The 20,588-nt window shown below is 45.0% G+C and overlaps 1 protein-coding gene across 2 annotated transcripts in view; it reads left to right on the plus strand.

Moving 5' to 3' along the window:
* Sptbn1 (spectrin beta, non-erythrocytic 1) overlaps positions 1-20,588 on the plus strand; it is a 177,178-nt gene that overhangs the window by 127,878 nt on the left and 28,712 nt on the right. For both annotated transcript variants that reach the window (XM_052734569.1, XM_052734571.1), the window contains exons 13-18: positions 1,293-1,446; positions 3,277-4,147; positions 4,244-4,381; positions 5,094-5,850; positions 6,484-6,686; positions 17,860-17,950. In XM_052734569.1, the coding sequence (XP_052590529.1) occupies positions 1,293-1,446; positions 3,277-4,147; positions 4,244-4,381; positions 5,094-5,850; positions 6,484-6,686; positions 17,860-17,950 (2,214 nt within the window). The remainder of the gene's footprint in view (positions 1-1,292; positions 1,447-3,276; positions 4,148-4,243; positions 4,382-5,093; positions 5,851-6,483; positions 6,687-17,859; positions 17,951-20,588) is intronic.

Raw genomic sequence — 20,588 nt, forward strand, 5'->3', positions numbered from 1 at the left:
ACTGTTGACTTGATCTTTCTGTGTACTAGTAATACTGTTGAGGACTATGCATGCAGATGGGGAGGGTGACGGTGAGCTCAGGCCATGAGCTGGGAAGCCGGGATTCAGATCTTTAGTGCTGTTGTGCTTTATCTGCTTTGGACCACCCTTCTTCATCCTCTTATGGACTAATGCTTGAGAAGGTGGGAGTGTGGTGAAGCGGTGCAGTTGGCAGGAGGCTGGGTTGCCGTGCTGCTTTGTGCTTCTCAAACTCTGTTGCTGGCAGTGACGTCATGCCACAGCCCCACAGCCCTGTGCCTGTTGGTGTCTTCTGATGCAAACTGCAGGGCGCCATCTTTATTTGGCAGTTCTTAAGCGGAAAGGCTTTTATCCTTGAGAACAGAAGAGAACAGTGTTTAGACAGTTCTCTTTTCTCTCAGAATACTGCACTCCTTACATAAGAGAGCTCTGTTTCTGAACGTCAGTCTTCACCTGTGTCTTACCTTTTGCTCTGTGGTGACAGAGGGACAGGGTCAGCTGATAACTGTCAATTCCCTCTGCTGTCGTCCCACACTTACAGTGTTCTAAGGTTTGATCTTTGACCTTTTAAAAAAGAAATGTTCATAAAGTTAACCAAAAAGTGATTTTCATTTTATAAATCATGATATGCACACTATAATTCAGTTAATATAGTTTTCTGAGAAATCTTAAGAATAAAATAGAAATTTTATGTGGGGCGATGTGAAATGGTAGATGGGAGAAAAATTGGCAAGTTGAATGAAGAACAAGAAAATTTCAGTGAGTTTCAAAATGATAATGTGGTACCTAACCATAGTCTCCTTACTGGTTAAAGATGTGGTACCTGACTGTGGTCTCCTTACTGGTTAAAGATGTGGCACCTGACTGTGGTCTCCTTATTGGTTATAGATGTGGTACCTTACTGTGGTCTCCTTACTGGTTAAAGATGTGGTGTACAAGCTTTTAAGTGGACTCTCCTGTTGATTACATAGCTAGCATAAAGACATGTCAATACGCTCCTGTGGGGGATGTCCCCTTTCTGTTCTGTGCTTTTTAATGTGAATTTCTTTTGCTTTTGCCAAGGTGGATGGTCCTTAGTTATTGTGTCTCTCCTGATTTAGATCTCCTATTTGTTTTATTCTGACTTAACTTGGCATTGTCTTGTCCAAAGATGGCCAGTGGCAAGCCAGAGGGAGGGTACATGGAGAATGCTGACTCTGCTTGCTCAGAGGTGATGGTGCACTGAAATCAAAGCTGTAGTCACACATGTCATTTCTGTTGACCTTTGTGCACAGGTGCTATTGCTATCTCAAGACTATGGCAAACACTTGCTTGGTGTAGAAGACTTGTTACAGAAGCATGCCTTGGTTGAAGCAGACATTGCAATCCAAGCAGAGCGTGTAAGAGGTGTGAATGCCTCTGCCCAGAAATTTGCAACAGATGGGGAAGGTAAGAATGGACTATTCCAAATTATCTCCTTGACAATGGAGTACACACCTTGTGTGTGGCAACAGGACTTGTAAGTCACTACACCAAAATTAAATTTTTTTTTTTTAATTCGCAGCTGAGGACCGAACCCAGGGCCTTGCGCTTGCTAGGCAAGCAAGCACTCTACCACTGAGCTAAATCCCCAACCCCCTTTTTTTTTTCCTTTGAAGGTAAAAATTTTATTTTTGAGGAACTTGTTACTGCACATTTCAGAGACAGCTATGTAAGAAAGCAAAAATGGTTTCCTCTCATCCTAGGAATAAATAAGGGCATAAAATTTTGTTTTAAATCATGACACTTGGAAGTTTAGCACCAAACATTGTAGGTTTCTGGGAGGAATTCTGCATCCAGGTTATAATGTGTGCAGCACAGTGGTTTGTTGTTGTTGGTTTTTTTTTTTTTTTTTTTTTTGAATACTTGGCACTGTCTCTTTTTCTGAAATACATACGTTTTCCTTAGCTATTCAGATGCTGCTTAGTTTTGAGAACTTTGGCATCTAGCAGGAAAAATGCTGCCAGTCTATATTCAGTAAAGATGTGTACCAACAGCCTACTATGACTACTCGAGGAGCTCACAGCTTTGACACCTGGTCACATGCTGTTTAGAGGATGTTTAGAAGGATTGTTGGGCCTTGCTTCTTAAGAACCAAGTAAACACAGCTGTAACATGAATTGCCAAGCGGTCTTATTAATAAAACCCGGAGCCAGATATTGGGGTGAAACCTGAAAGATCAGAGGGATAGAACAAGCCAGCCACAAGTTCTTACCACTCGGAAATCCTCAGCCCAAGAGAGCTACTTCCTGTATACTCACATCTATATCCTTTCTGTGCCCTGCCATCTTACTTCCTCTCTTTGCCCAGCTACATCACTTCCTTTTTCCACCCAGCTCTATCACTTCCTGTCTGTCTGTACAGACCTCTATGGTTGACTAGTGCTGGGATTAAAGGTATGTGTCACCATGCCTGTCTCAGTTCCCCTTGTGGCCTTGAACTCACAGAGATCCAGATGAATCTCTGCCTCCCAAATGCTAGCATTACAGGCATGTGCTATCACTGCCTGACCTCTGTGTTTAATATAGTGACTGGCTTTGCCCTCTGATCCCCAGGCAAGTTTCATTTGTTAGAGTACAAATAGAATATCACCACACACAGCTGCCTTCTTTCATGTGATTCATGTGCTTCCTTGATTTATAAGTGATCTTTGTCTACAGTTAGGCCAAAAGAGCAGTGCATGGCATAGCCCCTTCTTCCTGTTCTAGTCAGTATAGTTGGCATTTTCTTTGGGCCATCAACCAACTCCCAAATAATGACACAGAGACTTACTAATTATGAGTGCTTTACCTTAGCTTAGGCTTGCCTCACTAGCTATTTCAACTTAATTTAATCTTCCTGTTCACCTACATTTTGTCTCTGGGCTTTTTACCTTCTTTTCATTCTGTATGTCCTACTTTCCTGCTTCTTCCGTGTCTGGCTGGCTTCTCGCCTCTCCCTGTTGTCTCCTTTTCTTTCTCCCTCTCTCAATATTGGCCATTCAGCTTTTTATGAGACCAGTCCGGTGCCTTAGATAGGCAAAGGTAAAACAACACTTGTTTATATAGTTAGACAAATGTTTTACACGGTTAAACAAATATTCCACAACAAGTTGGGATCTCAGGAAGTATCCTGCTGCCTTTTACACAGCACTGCTTAGACCTAAACCTGTAACCAAGCTTGAACATGGTCTGCAGATGAGGAGGAAGCTATTGGAAACTTGCTCAGATACTCAGCATTCTTTCCTTGGTGTTCGGACAGGCTACAAGCCCTGCGACCCCCAGGTCATCCGAGACCGTGTTGCCCACATGGAGTTCTGCTATCAAGAGCTTTGTCAGCTGGCCGCAGAGCGGAGGGCTCGCCTGGAAGAGTCCCGTCGCCTCTGGAAGTTTTTCTGGGAGATGGCAGAAGAGGAAGGCTGGATACGGGAGAAGGAGAAAATCCTGTCCTCTGATGATTATGGGAAAGACTTGACCAGTGTTGTGCGCCTGCTGAGCAAGCACCGGGCATTTGAGGATGAGATGAGTGGTCGTAGTGGCCACTTTGAGCAGGCCATCAAAGAAGGTGAAGACATGATTGCAGAGGAACACTTTGGATCAGAAAAGATCCGTGAAAGAATCATTTACATCCGGGAGCAGTGGGCCAACCTGGAGCAGCTCTCAGCCATCCGTAAGAAGCGCCTAGAGGAGGCTTCGTTACTGCACCAGTTCCAGGCTGATGCTGACGACATCGACGCTTGGATGCTAGATATCCTCAAGATCGTCTCCAGCAATGACGTGGGCCATGATGAGTACTCCACACAGTCTCTGGTCAAGAAGCATAAAGATGTAGCAGAAGAGATCACCAACTACAGGCCCACTATTGACACACTGCATGAGCAAGCCAGTGCCCTTCCCCAGGCACATGCAGTGTCTCCAGATGTGAGGGGCCGCCTGGCAGGAATTGAGGAGCGCTACAAGGAGGTGGCAGAGCTAACGCGGCTAAGGAAGCAGGCTCTGCAGGACACCCTGGCCCTGTACAAGATGTTCAGCGAGGCCGATGCCTGCGAGCTCTGGATTGATGAGAAGGAACAGTGGCTCAACAACATGCAGATCCCAGAGAAGCTGGAAGACCTGGAAGTCATCCAGCACAGGTAAGCTGAAGTTACTACCTGGGTGTAAAGGATGTAGACCGACACATGTAACCAGTGGTCATGGAAGTCACTACCCTGTTGAATTGCATTCTTTAGATTTGAGAGCCTAGAACCCGAAATGAACAACCAGGCTTCCCGGGTTGCTGTGGTGAACCAGATCGCTCGGCAGCTGATGCACAGTGGCCACCCCAGTGAGAAGGAAATCAGAGCTCAGCAGGACAAACTCAACACGAGGTACGCATGGCTTCAGCAGTGTGCCCGCTGCCCCTTTGAGTCTGGGGAGGGTGGGGCACTTGCCCAGCTCTGTTACCAGGAACTTCCTGCTCAGGTCACTGGCCTTGCAGCACAGATGTCATGACATTGGCATCTGCTTTTCCATGTATTCGCAGCCATGTTTTGCAAGAACAGGCTTTTAGGGTGAAGTAACATCATTCAGGACATGAGTCAAGTCACCCAGCCCTTACTTCTCCCCAAATTGAAGTTAGAGCCTTGGTGACCTGTACCCAGTATGGTAGAAGACAGCAAGATAGAACCTGTGTTGTCCCTTTTAAATGAAGTCTAGAGCAGGTTCTGGTGAAGCTGGAAAAGGCCTCCGTTATCAGGGAAGACCTTTGTCCTGTTCTCACTTGTCTGTTAAACAGACATTTTTGAGTAGGTTACAGTCAATTTGGGAAATGTTCCTTCAGAGCAGTTTTAAAATGTGTGTGATGAATACAGCAGATAAGAATTACTAGACCCTGTGGGACAGATGAATTGTAACTGTTCACTATATTGCATTGAGCCATTTGACGGATGTTTACTGGGTCATGACTTAAAAACAAACAAATGAAAGCATTTAGTCAGGAAGAAGGAAGGAAAAAAGTGAGGCAGCTTCAACTCTCACTGTTCATTCCAATACCCGCCATAGATTTGTCCTCCCTCTTTATGCTGCTCTGTACGTTCACAGGTGGAGTCAGTTCAGAGAGCTGGTGGACAGGAAAAAGGAAGCTCTGCTGTCTGCCCTGAGCATCCAGAACTACCACCTCGAGTGTAACGAAACCAAGTCCTGGATCCGGGAAAAGACCAAGGTCATTGAGTCTACCCAAGACCTTGGCAACGACCTGGCAGGTGTCATGGCCCTGCAGCGCAAGCTGACTGGCATGGAACGAGACTTGGTGGCCATTGAGGCGAAGCTGAGCGACCTGCAGAAAGAAGCCGAGAAGCTGGAGTCTGAGCACCCTGACCAGGCTCAAGCCATCCTGTCTCGGCTGGCCGAGATCAGTGATGTGTGGGAGGAAATGAAGACAACCCTGAAGAACCGCGAGGCCTCCCTGGGGGAGGCCAGCAAACTGCAGCAGTTCCTGCGGGACTTGGATGACTTCCAGTCTTGGCTCTCCAGGACCCAGACTGCTATTGCCTCTGAGGATATGCCCAACACCCTGACTGAGGCAGAGAAGCTTCTCACACAGCATGAGAACATCAAAAATGAGATTGACAATTATGAGGAAGACTACCAGAAGATGAGGGACATGGGTGAGATGGTCACCCAGGGACAGACTGATGCCCAGTACATGTTTCTGCGGCAGCGGTTGCAGGCCTTAGACACTGGCTGGAATGAGCTCCACAAAATGTGGGAGAACAGACAGAATCTTCTCTCCCAGTCCCATGCCTACCAGCAGTTCCTTCGGGACACGAAACAAGCTGAAGCTTTCCTTAATAACCAGGTAATACTCGATTTGGCCTTGGCTTCCTTCCTTTTGAATCAGGCCCTGACTGATGTTTGAAATTTCGCTAAGCCACAGGTTTACACCATGCCTGTATGAAACTAGATGTATTATTTTGAAAAGCCCCGCCCCCAGGACTCTTAATGGCATTGAAATCCCTCATGACATAAGGACCTCAAATGGAAATTTTCTGAGGAAGCTGTTTGGCCTTGCAAAGGATAGTTCTATTGCAGTTACTGTTGTAGTAGGTCCTCAGATCACGCCATTTAATTTGGCAACATTCTGTGAGGTGCTAACTGAATTTAAAGAGTATAGTGAACAAGTTTGGGGGAGTTATTTTTCTAGAAATATCAAGAATTTCACCCAAGCATACAAAGCAAAGAAGAGAGTTTAAAAAAACAATAATAATAAAAGCAGCTGAAGATGGCTGCCAACATCAGGAGTATCAGAGAATATAGAGGGAATGCAGCTGATTCCTTTGTGAACATGCGAGGACTCTTAGAGCCAACAGACTGAGCTTTGCTTATTGTTGGAAACCAATTTATAACATTTACCACTTAGGGAAAAGTTCTTTGTAAATATGTCATGTCATTCTGGGTTGTTTTTTTTTTTTTTTTTTTCTTTTAAAACAAGGAGTATGTTTTGGCTCATACTGAAATGCCCACCACCCTGGAAGGAGCTGAAGCAGCTATTAAAAAACAAGAGGACTTCATGACCACCATGGATGCCAACGAGGAGAAGATCAATGCTGTTGTGGAGACGGGCAGAAGGCTGGTGAGCGATGGAAACATCAACTCAGATCGCATCCAGGAGAAGGTGGACTCTATTGATGACAGGTACAATTTTTTATACTTCTGAGTCATTGACCAAAAGTCCTTGGAACTGTGGGTTTGAGTTTCCCAGTGAGCAGAATAGAGGTACTTAATCAAAATTACATCTACCCACCCAGAAAATGAGTGAGTGATACATGGTTACTGAGTGTGATTCTTATAAAGCATGTGTAGATGTCCTCAAAAGAAAGCCAGGGAAACCAAATTAGTCCTTGGCCAGAGACCTGTACGTGCTATGTGCCATAAGCGGCACTCTTGCAGAGTGGGACCTTGAGAGCCAGAACTTTCCTAGCCTACGCCCCATTCTCACTCATCCATGAGACACTTGTCACACACGGGTCAGGAAGAAGATGAAGCTGCTTGTCCTGAGTACCTAAGAGAGCCATGGAGGAGCGGTATCTGCCCTTTCTTAGAAAATTGGCATGGGTGATATTGTTATAGTACGTGTGTGTGTGTGTGTGTGTGTGTGTGTGTTTGATGATAGAAAGGACATTTCCTATTCATACAGGGTATTCTCCAACATTAGGTAATTTGACATCATCTTCTCCTCCTCTTTTCTAAAAGATTGTCTCCCTGGCTTTTGAAGGTCAGTATATTCTGAATCTGAGTCCTGCCCTGTACTGGTTAAAGTGGGAGGCCTATACAGATCAAATTTGGGATGTACTAGTGTGGTCGGTTCAGGGCTGGCCAGCGTAGATTGGTCGTTAGCCTGTGTTCTGACTGCCCCTTTGTCTGCAGCATGTACTGAGTATAAGGTCTTCTTTTGAGACCCATCTCTGGGCTCCTTATCTTGTGCAGTTCAAAAGAACTGCTTGCTGGTCCCAGTGTGTGCTTTCCACATCTAAAAAGGTCTTTTGGGAATCTGGGCCTGGTCAGCTTAACATAAGACATAAGGTGGGGGTGGGGGTGGGGGGTGCTTCTGTTGCCAGGTTTAGCAGCTCCAGTTTCTTGTAACTGCTGGATGTTTCTTGCTACGTGTTCTAAGGGTGTGTTTGTATAACTTTTACTATGATTTTGTATGTATTGCCTTTAAAAACAGACAAAAATTCTGTCAAAATCTTAAGTGAATATGAGAACCAAAAATCCTGCAATTCCTAATCTTTCAGGGAAAAGAAAAAAGACTTCCCTCTTTCCTAGTGTTAAATCGCATTTTGTGAATGGACTTTGTCCTGTTCTTCCACATGAGATGCACGTGCTGACTCCCTAAGGCAAGAGCAGCTCTTAGACGTGTGGGTTCAGACAGCATGCCGCTGGCCTGTACCCTTCCAGCCTATTTAATGTCCACAGTGCTGCAGCTGCAGGGCTCTGAGGATGAGTCACTGGGCCTCAGGGCTTCCTTAAGATTTCTAAGTTTGTTTTTTGTTTGTTTTTGTTTTTCAGGAAAGGATTTTTCTGTGTAGCCCTCGCTGGCCTGGAATTTGCTCTGCCTTTGCCTCCTTGCTGGGATTAAAGGCATGTGTCATGATGCCCAGGTAGGATTTCTCAGGTTTTTAAAGGAAATAGAGCCCAGCAATGGTAGCACACACCTTGAATCCCAGCTCCTAGCATTTGGGAGGCAGAGGCAGGCAGATTTCTGTGAGTTCAAGGCCAGCCTGGTCTACACAGTGAGTTCCAGGACAGCCAGCACTACTCAGAGAAATCCTGTCTTAAAAAGAAATTTAAAAATGAAATAGAGACAACATTCTTTACTATTGCCAAACAAAAGAAAGATAGGCGTTAGCTTTCCATGTTGATTGAGCATCAGTCTGTTTTCTTACAGCTGATAATGAACTGAATCCTAGTATCACTTCATTATCCCTGAAGGCCTCCAGATTTGACACCAGATAGAGAAGATTTTTGTGGACAGATCTGGGAGTTACAAGGGCTGTAGGGGCAGAAGCTAAATAAATATCTAAACCTTCAGATCTCTGTTCTTGTACAGAAAGGTACTGCCATAAAGCCTTGCTGTGGAATGTAAAGTTATAAAATGTGCATGCTGAAAAAATGTGGGCATAGTCTTCCCTAAAGGCCTGAATGTGGAAGGAAGCCTGCTGCCCAAAAAGAAGACTGCAGCAGTGTCCAGACACAGGGCAGCACAGCAAGGGTCTCAAACACTGCGACCCAAAGCAGCTTGAGAAGGAAAGGGTTTATTTCTGGTTTACAGCTCATAGTCCATCATCCAAGGAAGTGAGGGCAGGCACCTGGAGGCAGGAACTGGAGCCAAAGCCATGGATGAGTGCCACTTACTAGCTTGTTCCTCATAGCTTCTGAGTCTGCTTTCTCATAGCACCCAGGACCACCAGCCTGGGGGGGCACTGCCTATAGTGAGCTGGGCCTGCGCACATCAGTTGTCAATCAAGAGTGTGCACCACAGGCTTACCTACAAGTCAGTCTGATGGGACATTTCCTCAATTAATGTTACCTCTTTCCAGATGACTTAGCTAGCCTGTGTCAAGTTGACGTAAAAATTAGCCAGCACACTTGACCCCTTGCCAACTTGACACACAAGCACACCACTTACTAAGCCGTAACCTTTTATTCTTGTTATCCCAAAATGCCATGCTAATATTAATACGATAGTATAAAACAATATAATGTCAGAAACCCCAGAGTCTTTAAAAATTCAGACACTTAGCTGGGCAGTGGTGGCGCACGCCTTTAATTCCAGCACTTGGGAGGCAGAGGCAGGCGGATCTTTGTGAGTTTGAGGCCAGCCTGGTCTACAGAGCGAGATCCAGGAAAGGCGCAAAGCTACACAGAGAAACCCTGTCTCGGGGAGAAAAAAAAATCAAACACTTTTATTAAAGATTCAATTTCTTTAAAACATCTACAGTCTCTTTCAAAGTTCAAGCCTCTCTAAAATATCCAAAGTCTCCCAAAATATCTATAGTATCTTTAAAATATCCAATTTTCTTTTTAATTCCTAAGTCTCTGTAAAATTCCAGTCTTTCAACTGTGGCTTCTTTAAAATAAAAAAGTAAATACTTTGTAATTCAAGAAGGAAGAACCAAGGTCCAACAGCTGTAAGCCTGGGTGCCAGAGTTTGAGGATCCACTCATGATTTCCGGGCCCCAGACGGTCTTCCCGCCGTCCACTGTACGCACAGCTGTCTCCTGTGCTCAAGTCAGCGCTCCTCCACAGCTGCTGTGGCCCTGCTGGTGGTCCCATTGGTCCAGACTGCCTGGGTCTCCACTGACCCTGGGCTGTACCTTCACCGTGTCCTCCATGGTGCAAAGCTGAAGCTGCCCTCCGTGACCCCTTCATGACTTCAAAACCAGTTCCAACTGGAAGGACTCTTAAATTGCCAAGTCCCACTCCTAGCTTGAGCAACAGCCTCAGCTAGCTCTTAACTTCAGCTTCTGTGTGCTGACCCTAAAAAAAAATACTTCCCAGGTTTGGATTCTCCCAGCAAAGTGAAGGTTTTATTTCCACAGATTCCTTTTTTAATGAAATATTTTAAAATATTTTCCCCATTTTATTTATTTTATATGAGGATGCACTATGTGGATATCAGACAGAACCTGCAGCAGCCAGCTCTCTTCTCCACCATGTAGGTCCCAGGGATTGGATTGCAGTCGTCACACTTTGCTCACTGAGCCATCTCTCTGATTTCTACACATGCCTTGTCTGTTCCGTTTTGTTCGAGACAGGGTTTCTTTGTGTAGTCCTGGCTGTCCTGGAGCTACCTCTGTAGTCCAGGCTGGCCTCACACTCATAGAGATCCACCTGCCTCTGCCTCCCAAGTGATGGGACTAAAGGGGTGCGCCACCACTGCCTGACTTCTACAGATTCTTAATCTAAAATATCACATAAATGGACCAAATAGAATCTTTGCTTCCCTCTGAAATTTCACTGGCCAGGTCTCCATCATCTGCACTGTTCTCAGCATTATCCCTCTTCCCTAATCACTCTAGTCTAGCCTTTGTCAAGGTGGCAGTTCACCCTCTCACATGGGTTAGCTTTACCAAATTATTTTATGCCTTCATTCAAATTCAGAGGAAGTTGAATTATACCCAGCATTAGTATCTGCTCCACTTTTGAGTCTTGTTATAGGGACAAGTGGTAAGGGATGGATATAAAGCAGAGGACATCACTGCCTAGAGTGCTTTTGTGACTGCAGAAACAGCAGTCATATTTGAGAAGGTTCTTCCTGGGCCCTTTCCTATGACTTAATGACCTATTTCTGAGAACATTTCTAAGTTTTCCTTTTCCTTTACATGTTGTCACCAGTAAAACCTTTTGGCCATGCAGACTTCTTTGGGTTGGATTGGGTGGAGTGGGGTGGGGTAAGACACAGCATTATTCTGTAGCCCAGTCTGACTTCGGACACAAAGCATCCTCTTGCCTCACTCACCTGTCTGAGTGCTGGGGTCACAGGCACACACCGTCATACAAGGCTTTGTGCTCAGTGTTATCTGAGGCAGTTTATCTCCTCAGAGCACGCCCTGTGAAGGCCACGTGCACTCCCCATGCTCACCTCTAACCAGTGTCATTTGGATTTGAACCTTCTTCATGATCTCACTATCGGTGAAAGATGCATAAGCTCAGAAATCTGCATTCGTGAGACTTGATTGCATAAGAAATACATTCAGATTCTTTCTGGTGGTTTTCTCCCTTAAGGGAGGAGTCTTTTACAGTGTTTGAAATTGTTGTCATTCCATTGTTTCAGTGAGCACCAGAATGCACATTCTGTTACCACTGCCAGTGTGTGTGTCTCTGCTCTTCCGGCATTTGCATGGGATGCTGTGATGAAGGGAATGAAATCTTTTTTCCAAGGCCTTCGATTAAAGGCGAGACCACTTCATTGTGCCACTAACTACAACTCAAATGAACTCCCGCTCAAAGATTTGTTTATTAAACTCTACTGTAAATAGCTAGAATTTGAGGGTAAGGGTGTTATGATAACGGAGTGGGAGGCCATGGTGGGTTGGACAAAAGTGCCCCACTGCGGGTGAGATATGCCACGCAGGCAAGTTACATAGTAGATGCATTATCCATGTGGCATGTTTATTTTGGGGTTTAGCGAGAGAGAAGAGGGAATGGAGGGAAGGAGAGAGAGAAGAGGTGTGCACTACCTCTCTGGAAAGGCGGGGGAGAGAGAGAGGGGGAGGGTTTTTTCCCCTTAAGGGGGCTTTAACTTAAGATGACGTCAGAATGCTGGGCAGGTCTCCAAGGGGCGGGTCAGAATACCAACATTCTTCTGTTTTAATTATTATAAAAAGGTGAGTTATGGATAGCGAGTGGGAGAACAAGGGTGCTGAATTCTCGAGACTGCTTCCTGCTGATTTGGGGGTGAAGTGGGAGGGAGAAGTTGGGAGTCAGGGTCACTCATAGCAGGAGGTGTGAATGAAGAAGCATCATCCTGGAGTCCTCTGGGGTCTGTTCCTTGAAGGAGCTGAGAACATTGCAGCAGCGATGTTCCAGGAGCTCGGGGGAAAGCACCAAATTAGGAGTACAGGAGCTATCACCTCTGCTCTTTCTCTGGAGGTGGAAATGCTTCTAGTCATCCTGTAAAAAGTATCAACGAATTGGGAGATAACAGTTTTTATTAGTGGGCATGTGGGTGAAGTTAACCTGTCAGTATTCTCCCAGTGGGCATCCTCAATTGGTGGTTGGGCTCTGGTGCAGGGGCTAGAGGTGTATCTGAAGAGCCCCTGAGGGTTGGTCTTGGCACAAGTCTGGCAGGAGGGGTGGACCTATGCAGGAACCTGTAAGTGTGTAGAACAACTGGAACAGATTTACAACTTGATGTCATAGCAAAAGGCTACGGCTTTGGGTTAAAAGGTACGGACATTTTTTAGGGCCTGGTTTCAGCCCAGTGAAACACATCTTTAAATCTGTAACCGGAGGAAATTTTCTGAAAGGAAGTGGTTGAGTGAGTGAAGGAGGAGGGAGGCTTCCCTAAACATCAGATCTGAGAAGAATATGTAAGTGAACAGTAATGAGACAGCTTTCCTATCTTCATATCAGCAAACCTTAAAGCTGCTTCTTTTTATCTAATTCACCAGAAGATACTGAGAGCAGTATTAGCCCTAAGAGAATGAGGCCTGAGAAGGCATCTGAAGCAAAGCCTGGTTCTCAAATGGCATCAGAGATCTGAGGAGGATAAATGTTACCTGATTTAGCAATTGAAAGTGACAGGGTGGGGGGCTGGAGAGATGGCTCAGTGGTTAAGAACACCGACTATTCTTCCAGAGGTCCTGAGTTCAATTCCCAGCAACCATATGGTGGCTTACAACCACTTGTAATGAGATCTGGTGCCCTCTTCTGGCCTGCAGGGACACAGGCAGGCAGAACACTCAATACATAATAAATAAATAAATCTTTAAAAAAAAAAAAAAAAAAGAAAGTGACAGGGACTTACCTACTGGCTGCCAAGACGGCCACCCCAGGGTCCTCCATGGTCATTGAAGGCAGAGGTCTCAGGGCAACAACATCAGTCTTTGCCTGCTAGGCCTCAGAAGATCCATATCTGAATAGACAAACTTTGTTTCTAGTTACTTTTTTAAAGTTCAACCCTGAAAACATGCAAGGGGCTAAGTAAAGTTTATCCCTGTAGTTTTGATCTTTGAGTACAGCCAGATTATAATCCTGAATGATTATATAGAAATAATTTCTTAATGGCATATAATACCTCTTTGGTTCTGCATAAAGAAGGTCAAGTGTCTTACCCTATTGCAGAACCATTTTAGTTAATAAATCTATTCATTGACAATATTGGATCCAGTTTCCTGGTATATCAGTGGGCATTAGGTTAGCCAATTTGCCCCCTATGCCAGGGGGTCTACCTGTAACTTAGCCTTTTAGCCTGTTTGGAAGGGGAGCAGGGATGATGCTCTTCTATAGGTGCTTCAAGTTGAAATGGGGCACAGGTGGTCAGAGCCCAGGGAGACTGAGAGGCCAGTCAAAGGTAAGGAGGAAACCCAGGCAATGGGGTATTTATCAGAAGCATGTGGTCATCTGACCTGACTGTGGAGACAGGGAACAATTACGTTTGGTTGGACTGGTCCACACCATATCAGCCTTCCGCAAGTCTAGAGCTCGTGGTCCTTTGGAGCAGGTTGCAGCAGTTGATGCTTGGATGTGTCTGCCAGCCAAGTGGAAACCTGCTGAAGCAGGTAGACCAGAGACAGAATTAAAATTCATGAACTTGTTTGGAGCCTTTAGGCCCATGGCTTAGTAATTGGAAAGGGAGGCCAGGAGAGAGAGAAACACCATCCTCAGGAATAGACAGGCAAGGAAAACTCCTTTATCTGGAGCAGGGGTGGGACATCTGAAAAACAGCAGTAGACTCATATCTATAAGTTTATATTTGGAAGACAACCAAAGAAAATCCAAAATCCTGAGATTGTGACCCAAACTGCATCAGAACTCTATTAATGTCAAAAATCTGAAATTTTAAAATCTTGATGTAATAATGTCATAGAAGGGGAGATTAATCTGAAGCATTTAAGTCATTTATTTATGTGGAGAGACCTAGTAGCTTCAGGAAAAGTAAGGCTTGTTTTTTTTTTTTTCATCTATAAAATGAGCTGGCAAATTGGCCATATCTCCAGCATGTGGCACCTCTGATACCCTAGAGCCCTGGAAGGGAGAAGATAGGTCTCCAGGCCCTGCCCAAATGAGCTCCAGAGCGGCAAGCAGCAGCAGAAGAATGCCAGGCCTTGATCCTATGAGCCCGAGTGCTGGTGCCTCGCCCAAGCTAGAGCCAAGGACAGGAAGTGACTTTTTGCTGCCCCTAATAAAGATGGTGGTGATACCCCTTTGACCTTAACAGAGATGGCACCTGACCACATGATTGCCCTTATCAAATATGGCAACTGACCATGTGGTCATCTGAGTTTTCGGGTTTTTTTTGTTTTGTTTTTTTTATTAACACATGTGGGACACATAAACTCAAGCATCCAAAAATCAGTCAGGTGGCCACCTCAGTCATACATTTCCATCTGCACATACGAAATAAACTGTTTTAACAGAACAACAGACAAAACTCCAGGAAACTGTCAGCTGACCAACTTAAAAAAGCCAGAGATAAGAACATACAGTATAAAGAACAAGCTGTAGGACTGCAGGCTGAGAGGCAGCAGGGTGGGAGAAAGCCAGGAAGAAGCAGAAGTTAAGGGAGGCATCCCCTGAGCAGTGGCAGTGGCGGCAGAGGCTATATTCTGGGCTTGGCTCACCCCGATGCCTTGAGCAGAGGCAGCGGCTGCAGGCAGGAGGGAGGGGGGGAGAGGGAGGGAGGGAGGGATTGGAGTGGCTGGAGTGTATAGCCCAAGAACCCTTGGATCTACAGAGGACACAGGCTGCTGAGCAATTTGTCAGTTGCAGAACAGGGGTCCAAAGGACGCTGAGGTTTGAACAAGATGGCACAGACAGACGGTTGCAGTGTTTCTTCAAACAGAGAACGGGCCAGAGGACAGCTAAGCCCAAGGGACACGTGGTTGCTGGTACCAAGACTTACGAACAGAGCCAAGAGATGAGAAGACGAATCCTCAGTCATGGGAAATGGCTAGAAGGGGGGGCTTACTGGTTATGCCAGTGTTGGATGAAGTTGAGTGTTGAAGGTTCCTGGGCTCCTAGACCCCCGGCAGGAGAAATGCGCCACCAGGGCCTCTGTCGAGTCACTGGCACCAATGTTATGATACGGAGCGTGGGAGGCCATGGCGGGCTGGACGAAAGTACAACTCTCCCCTCACACAGCAGACGTGTCGTCCGCATGGCATGTTTATTTTAGTTTGAGGGGAGAGGAGGAGAGAGAGGTGCCAGTGCTACCTCTGGCAGGGGGGAGAGAAGGGGAGGGAGAGTTTGTTTCCTCTTACGTCAGGGTGCCGGGTGAGTCTCCAAGGGGTGGTCAGAATGCAAACAAAGGCCTTTCAGAAATGTTCTTAACATTCCTTCCCGGTGAACTTTTTTGGATGATTATTCCTTCGACCCAGGTTCATTCAAGTCTTGCTTTAGTTTATGGTTTCTGATAAAGAATAGCAGTAGCAAAGTAGCATGCTCACATTTTGCTTAAGTGTTAGATCTCCTTGTCCATCGGAAGCTACAGGAACTATTTAACTAAGAATAGGGGGAAAAGTCTTCTTATGTATCAAACATTTTAATTGGCATATTGCTTCCCTTTGTGATTTTCTTACAGTCCTGGGAATAGGAAGTTTTTTTTTCTTCAGGTCCCTAGGTGGGTGGGTGGTAGCTGCAGTGTCACGACTCACTGAGGGGGTGTGTGACACATCTATTGTAAGGTCTTTCTTTCTCTTGAAGCTTCTTTGACTGTCACTCAGCACTTGTGTGTTTCCTGAGCAGTTTGCTCATTTCCACTGTTGACTGGCATGAATGGAGGACATTCCTGTCCCCCAGTCTCATAAAGCAAAGAATTGCTTTTCAAATCACAGTGGAGACCCAGCTCTCCCGGTTAGCCTCAAACTCATTTAGCTGAGGGTGACCTAGAACTTCTGACTCTCCTGCCTCCAACACAGGAGTGCCGAAATTAGGTATGCACCACCATGCTGTTTTGTGTGGTGCTAGGGTGTCTTGAATGCTAGGAAGGCATTGCGCCAGCTGTGCTACATTTCCAGCCTGTGTGCTTTGTCTTGGCCCTGTGACACCCTTCAGTGTAGCCATGCCTTCCTGCAGGGGTGACCAGGAATGTCAGAGAAGTATCTGTGGCACACCTGTTGATCTTTACCATGGAGCAACAGCCTTCATTTCATTAGTAACCCCTTTCACACTGCTGTTCCGGTTTCTGGAGACTTGTGCCAGTGGCACAAGAAGTACATTAGCCAGCAAGTTAGGATTCAAACTATGAGTCCCTGCTTTTCATATTGTTTAACAGTTTCAGCAACAACTTCCAAATCGTACAGGACTTTTTTGTTTGTTTGTTTTGTCTTAAGGTGTTGTGTTTTTACTTAAAACCTTAACTACCCCATCAAGAGTAGACTTGAATAAGCATGTGACCCCATAGGTCTGAAATTTTTCCTTTGTAGTGTTCAGTGTGATGACTTCCCAAGATAAGTTTACCAGAAAATATTTCTAAAGTATAATCAAACTGGGTGTGATGGTGCATGCCTTAAATTCCAGCACAGGAGATGGAGGCAAGACTCTGTGAGTTTAAGACCAGCCTGGTCTACATAGTGAGTTTCAGGACAGCCAGAGGTACATAGTAAAACCTTGTCTCAAAAAACAAAACAAACAAACAAAAAAAAAAAAACAGATAATTACATGATTTTATTTTTATTATTTATTTTATGTGCATGGGTGTTTTTTATCTGTTCACCATGTGAGCGTCTGGTGACGTGAATCTCGTGGAACTGGAGTTACAGGCGTTTGTAAGCTGCAGTATGGGTTCTGGGAATCTAACTCCCGACCTCTGGGAAAGCAGTCAGCACTCTTAACCTATAGGACACCTCTCCGACCCAACAATTACATGATTATATGTGTTTTTTAGCCTTGCACCTAATACGTTTTCTGTACCCCTATAAAAGGTTTCTCCACCAATGCAGTAAGCCAGATCAAGCCAAACTGAAAAATTAGAAGAACAGGTTTATTTGAGGAAAGCAACTCCTGGGTGGATTCTCTAATCCCAAAGATCCAGGCCAGAGAAGGCATATAGCTGAACTAAAGCAGGGAGATTATATAGCTTGTAGGCAAAGGGTGATAACTTGTCTTCCACACGCTGGGTTTGTGCCCAAGCGTGGTCAAAAGCTGACCGCTTTAGGTGGGGTCTTAAGCTGCTGGCAACTTCCAGGAAGGAGCTGCTGCAGCCGCCAAGAACAAGGAACTGGGCTGTTTAGTGCCTTTCTTTTGTTGGAGGTTCTCTGAGAGGGCGGGATTTGTTGGGGGGCGGGGAGGAATGGGACTTTCCAGATCATGCAGGATCGAACTGGAGGTTTCAGCCGAACAGTACCCAGTTATGAGTTTGTGGAGAATAAATTTCAAATTCTTCCGCATTGTCAGAAACAGGGTCTTGTGCACAGTGCATACTCTTTTTCTTTTCTTTTCTAGGATTAGATTCATTTAAAAGCATTGGCCTCTTGTGTGGTTTTGACAGGTGTTGGAGTCTCTTTTGTACCTATTGTGGCTTACACATTTGGAGGATGCTAAACTTTCTCCATCTTGCCTCTGTCATACAAAACCCAGGGAAGAAATCAGCTTGTAAATTCTACATTTAACTAATTTTTTAATTATTTGATTCTTTTGGCAGACACAGGAAGAATAGAGAGGCAGCCAGTGAACTTCTGATGAGATTGAAGGACAACCGAGATCTACAGAAATTCCTGCAAGACTGTCAGGAGGTATGCTCCCCCAGTCAGTAGCTGGCCAGCATTTGGAGAAAAGAAATTGAATTGTGAAATTAATGACTCTTGTCAGTTACCCACGGTTAGAGGTTAGGGGTACAGCACTCTCATCAGCTCTCTTAGAGGAACTATACTATCAGTAATTTAGATTGTCAGCTCATCTACATTTTAGGATATTATAGAGTAGGGCTATACTTAAATTAACTACCTGTGGCTGTTTCATTTTAAGTTAAAATTCAGAGCATAGTTCTAGCAAACTAGCTGTATTTTAAGCACTCAATTGCTAGTGCAACTGCTGGCCACTACATTGGACAACACAGACGTAGATATTTTTCATCATTTCAGAAAACTCTACTGAGCAGTGATGTCTGAAAACACCCTGAAAAGCGTTTACTTGTGTTTTAAATCTTCGAAGTAAGGTACAATTAAATAGTCTGGGAAGAAAGAACTGAGTAAGCACTAAAACTGTCTCTATATATTAAAAACCAGAGATACAGGAGCTAGAGAGATGCTTGGTGGTTAAGAACACAATGCCTCTTCCAAAGGATCCAGGTTCAGTGAGACTCAGAACTGCCTGAAATTCCAGCTCCAGGGTATCTGACCCCTCCCTCTGGCTTCTGCATGCACATACAGTATGCATGTATGCAAAACACTCATAAACAGAATAAAAATGAATAAGTCTTTTTAAAAAAACAAAATTTCAAACTATAATCCAGATTTCTTATTCATTTAAGATCTTTAAAACAATGTTATGGTAAATGGTACTCTGGATGTCAAAGACCAAGTTTTAATTAACATGTGGTATTAATCGCATGATTCTCCCCTGATAAACGTTGAAAACTAAAGTTAGCCAGGAAAATATAGTCTTTGCAAGCCAGCTGGGGAAAAGTGTATGGAAAACTCCACATGTGTGAATTCACGAACACATCATGTTTCTCCATCTGCCAGAGAACATCATTGGAATTCGGTCCTCTCTGGTCTATTAGGATATATTCCCTTGGAGCCCAAAATGGGATAAGGAACAAGAGAATGTAGGGACTTGGGAGCAATATTAGTTTGTGTGCTAATATATATATAGTTAACTCAGCACAAACACTTTGTATATGAACATGTGGCTGTATGTTCAAAGAAATGCAACAGACATGTTAGATCTTTTGTCACAAAAGGTGTTCATGTCCAGTGAAGGGACTGGCAGACAGACCTTAGGAAGGAGTCCCTAAACTATGTCAGCTTTAAGCACCCATGTTAGGAATGCTTCTTCTGAGTGGCAGGTGGACATAAATAACCATCTAGAAAGGATACTCACAGGAAATGTGCTCTGAAGGAAGCCGTGGATACCTGGTTCTCTGAACAGGAAGAAGTTGGGAATGTGTGCACCTTTGAAACAAACATCACCTGAGACTGTGTCCTTTGGCCAGAGAGTTGATAGGCTCTGTTCAGCCTGCTTTTTTTGGTTTTGTATTCATTCATTCATTCATTCATTCGAGACAGTCTCACTTGGTAGTTTAAATTGGCCTGGAACCTACTGCTCCAGTCTGCCACGTCCTGCAGATCCAGGTGTGAGCCACTGCCCTAGTCTCGCTCCTGCTTTTAAAGGACAAGCTGATGGAAAGCAACTGATTGCCTGGACCGTGAGGCTGAAGCTGAGAAAAGAATGCCGAGTGACAGACAGATGCGGGTCCTGGGGGAGCTCATTTAGAGCTGGCATTTCTGGCACTTTGGTTTTTAGCCACCTCGGCACAGGTTTCATAAATAGAAAACTATGGAGAAACTTAGTAAAGTGACACTCCTTCCTGGTGGAATCACAAGAAATGCCGAGTCAGCGCCCCCTACCCCCACCCTACCCCACAGCGCTATAAATCAGCATCCTTGGCTGAATTCCAGTGACCTTCATGAGGCTGGCCCAGAATTTTCCTCAGAGTATACAGGGAGTATTGGGCTGTAGTTCCTGTTGTTGCTTATATCTAGAAAGTGGTTTGTAGATGTCTATGTGGCGACTGTGCCAGGTCTCCCTGGTTTTTACGCCCTTGTTTTACCATTGCTCTGTGAGCTTCCTTAAAGTTGGCACAGCGTAGTGGCTGCTGAAGATGTTGAATGTCCCAAACAGCATATAGTCAACATGCAACAAAATTTAGGTCAAGTTTGGTGGTTCCGAGACACTGTAGAAATTCAAGTATATTGACAGGGGCGTGTCAGGGGGTAGAGGGGAGCCACACACCACACATTCTTGTACTGAAAACATCCATCATTCCACCTCATTTAAAATATACCCAATTTTAAGCCAGAATGTCTTGGGGAATGGAGTTTGTATAGACCAGCCTTACATTTGACTGTCTTTTATGATGATAGTTATTTACATAGCAGCACTCAGAGGTTAAATTCAGTTTCATTACTGGCTGTTTGTGTTCAAGGTCCAGAGAATCCAAGGGGTTTGTTGCCTCCTACACACCCAACACCCCACCCCACCTACACACACATTCCCTTTCTCCTGGGTGCCTTGGCTGAAAGAGGCAAGATTGTGAGAACTGCCTTTGTTGTTAGCCCCATAAACACTGGGGGTAACCATTGCACTAGAGTACAGTTAGAACAGGGCCGACTTGCTCACCTCATGCATGTATGTGAGGAGCGGCTTAGT

The sequence above is a fragment of the Peromyscus californicus genome, unplaced genomic scaffold (assembly GCF_007827085.1).
Source record: "Peromyscus californicus insignis strain IS unplaced genomic scaffold, ASM782708v3 Scaffold_13__1_contigs__length_99412109, whole genome shotgun sequence".
Taxonomy (NCBI): domain Eukaryota; kingdom Metazoa; phylum Chordata; class Mammalia; order Rodentia; family Cricetidae; genus Peromyscus; species Peromyscus californicus.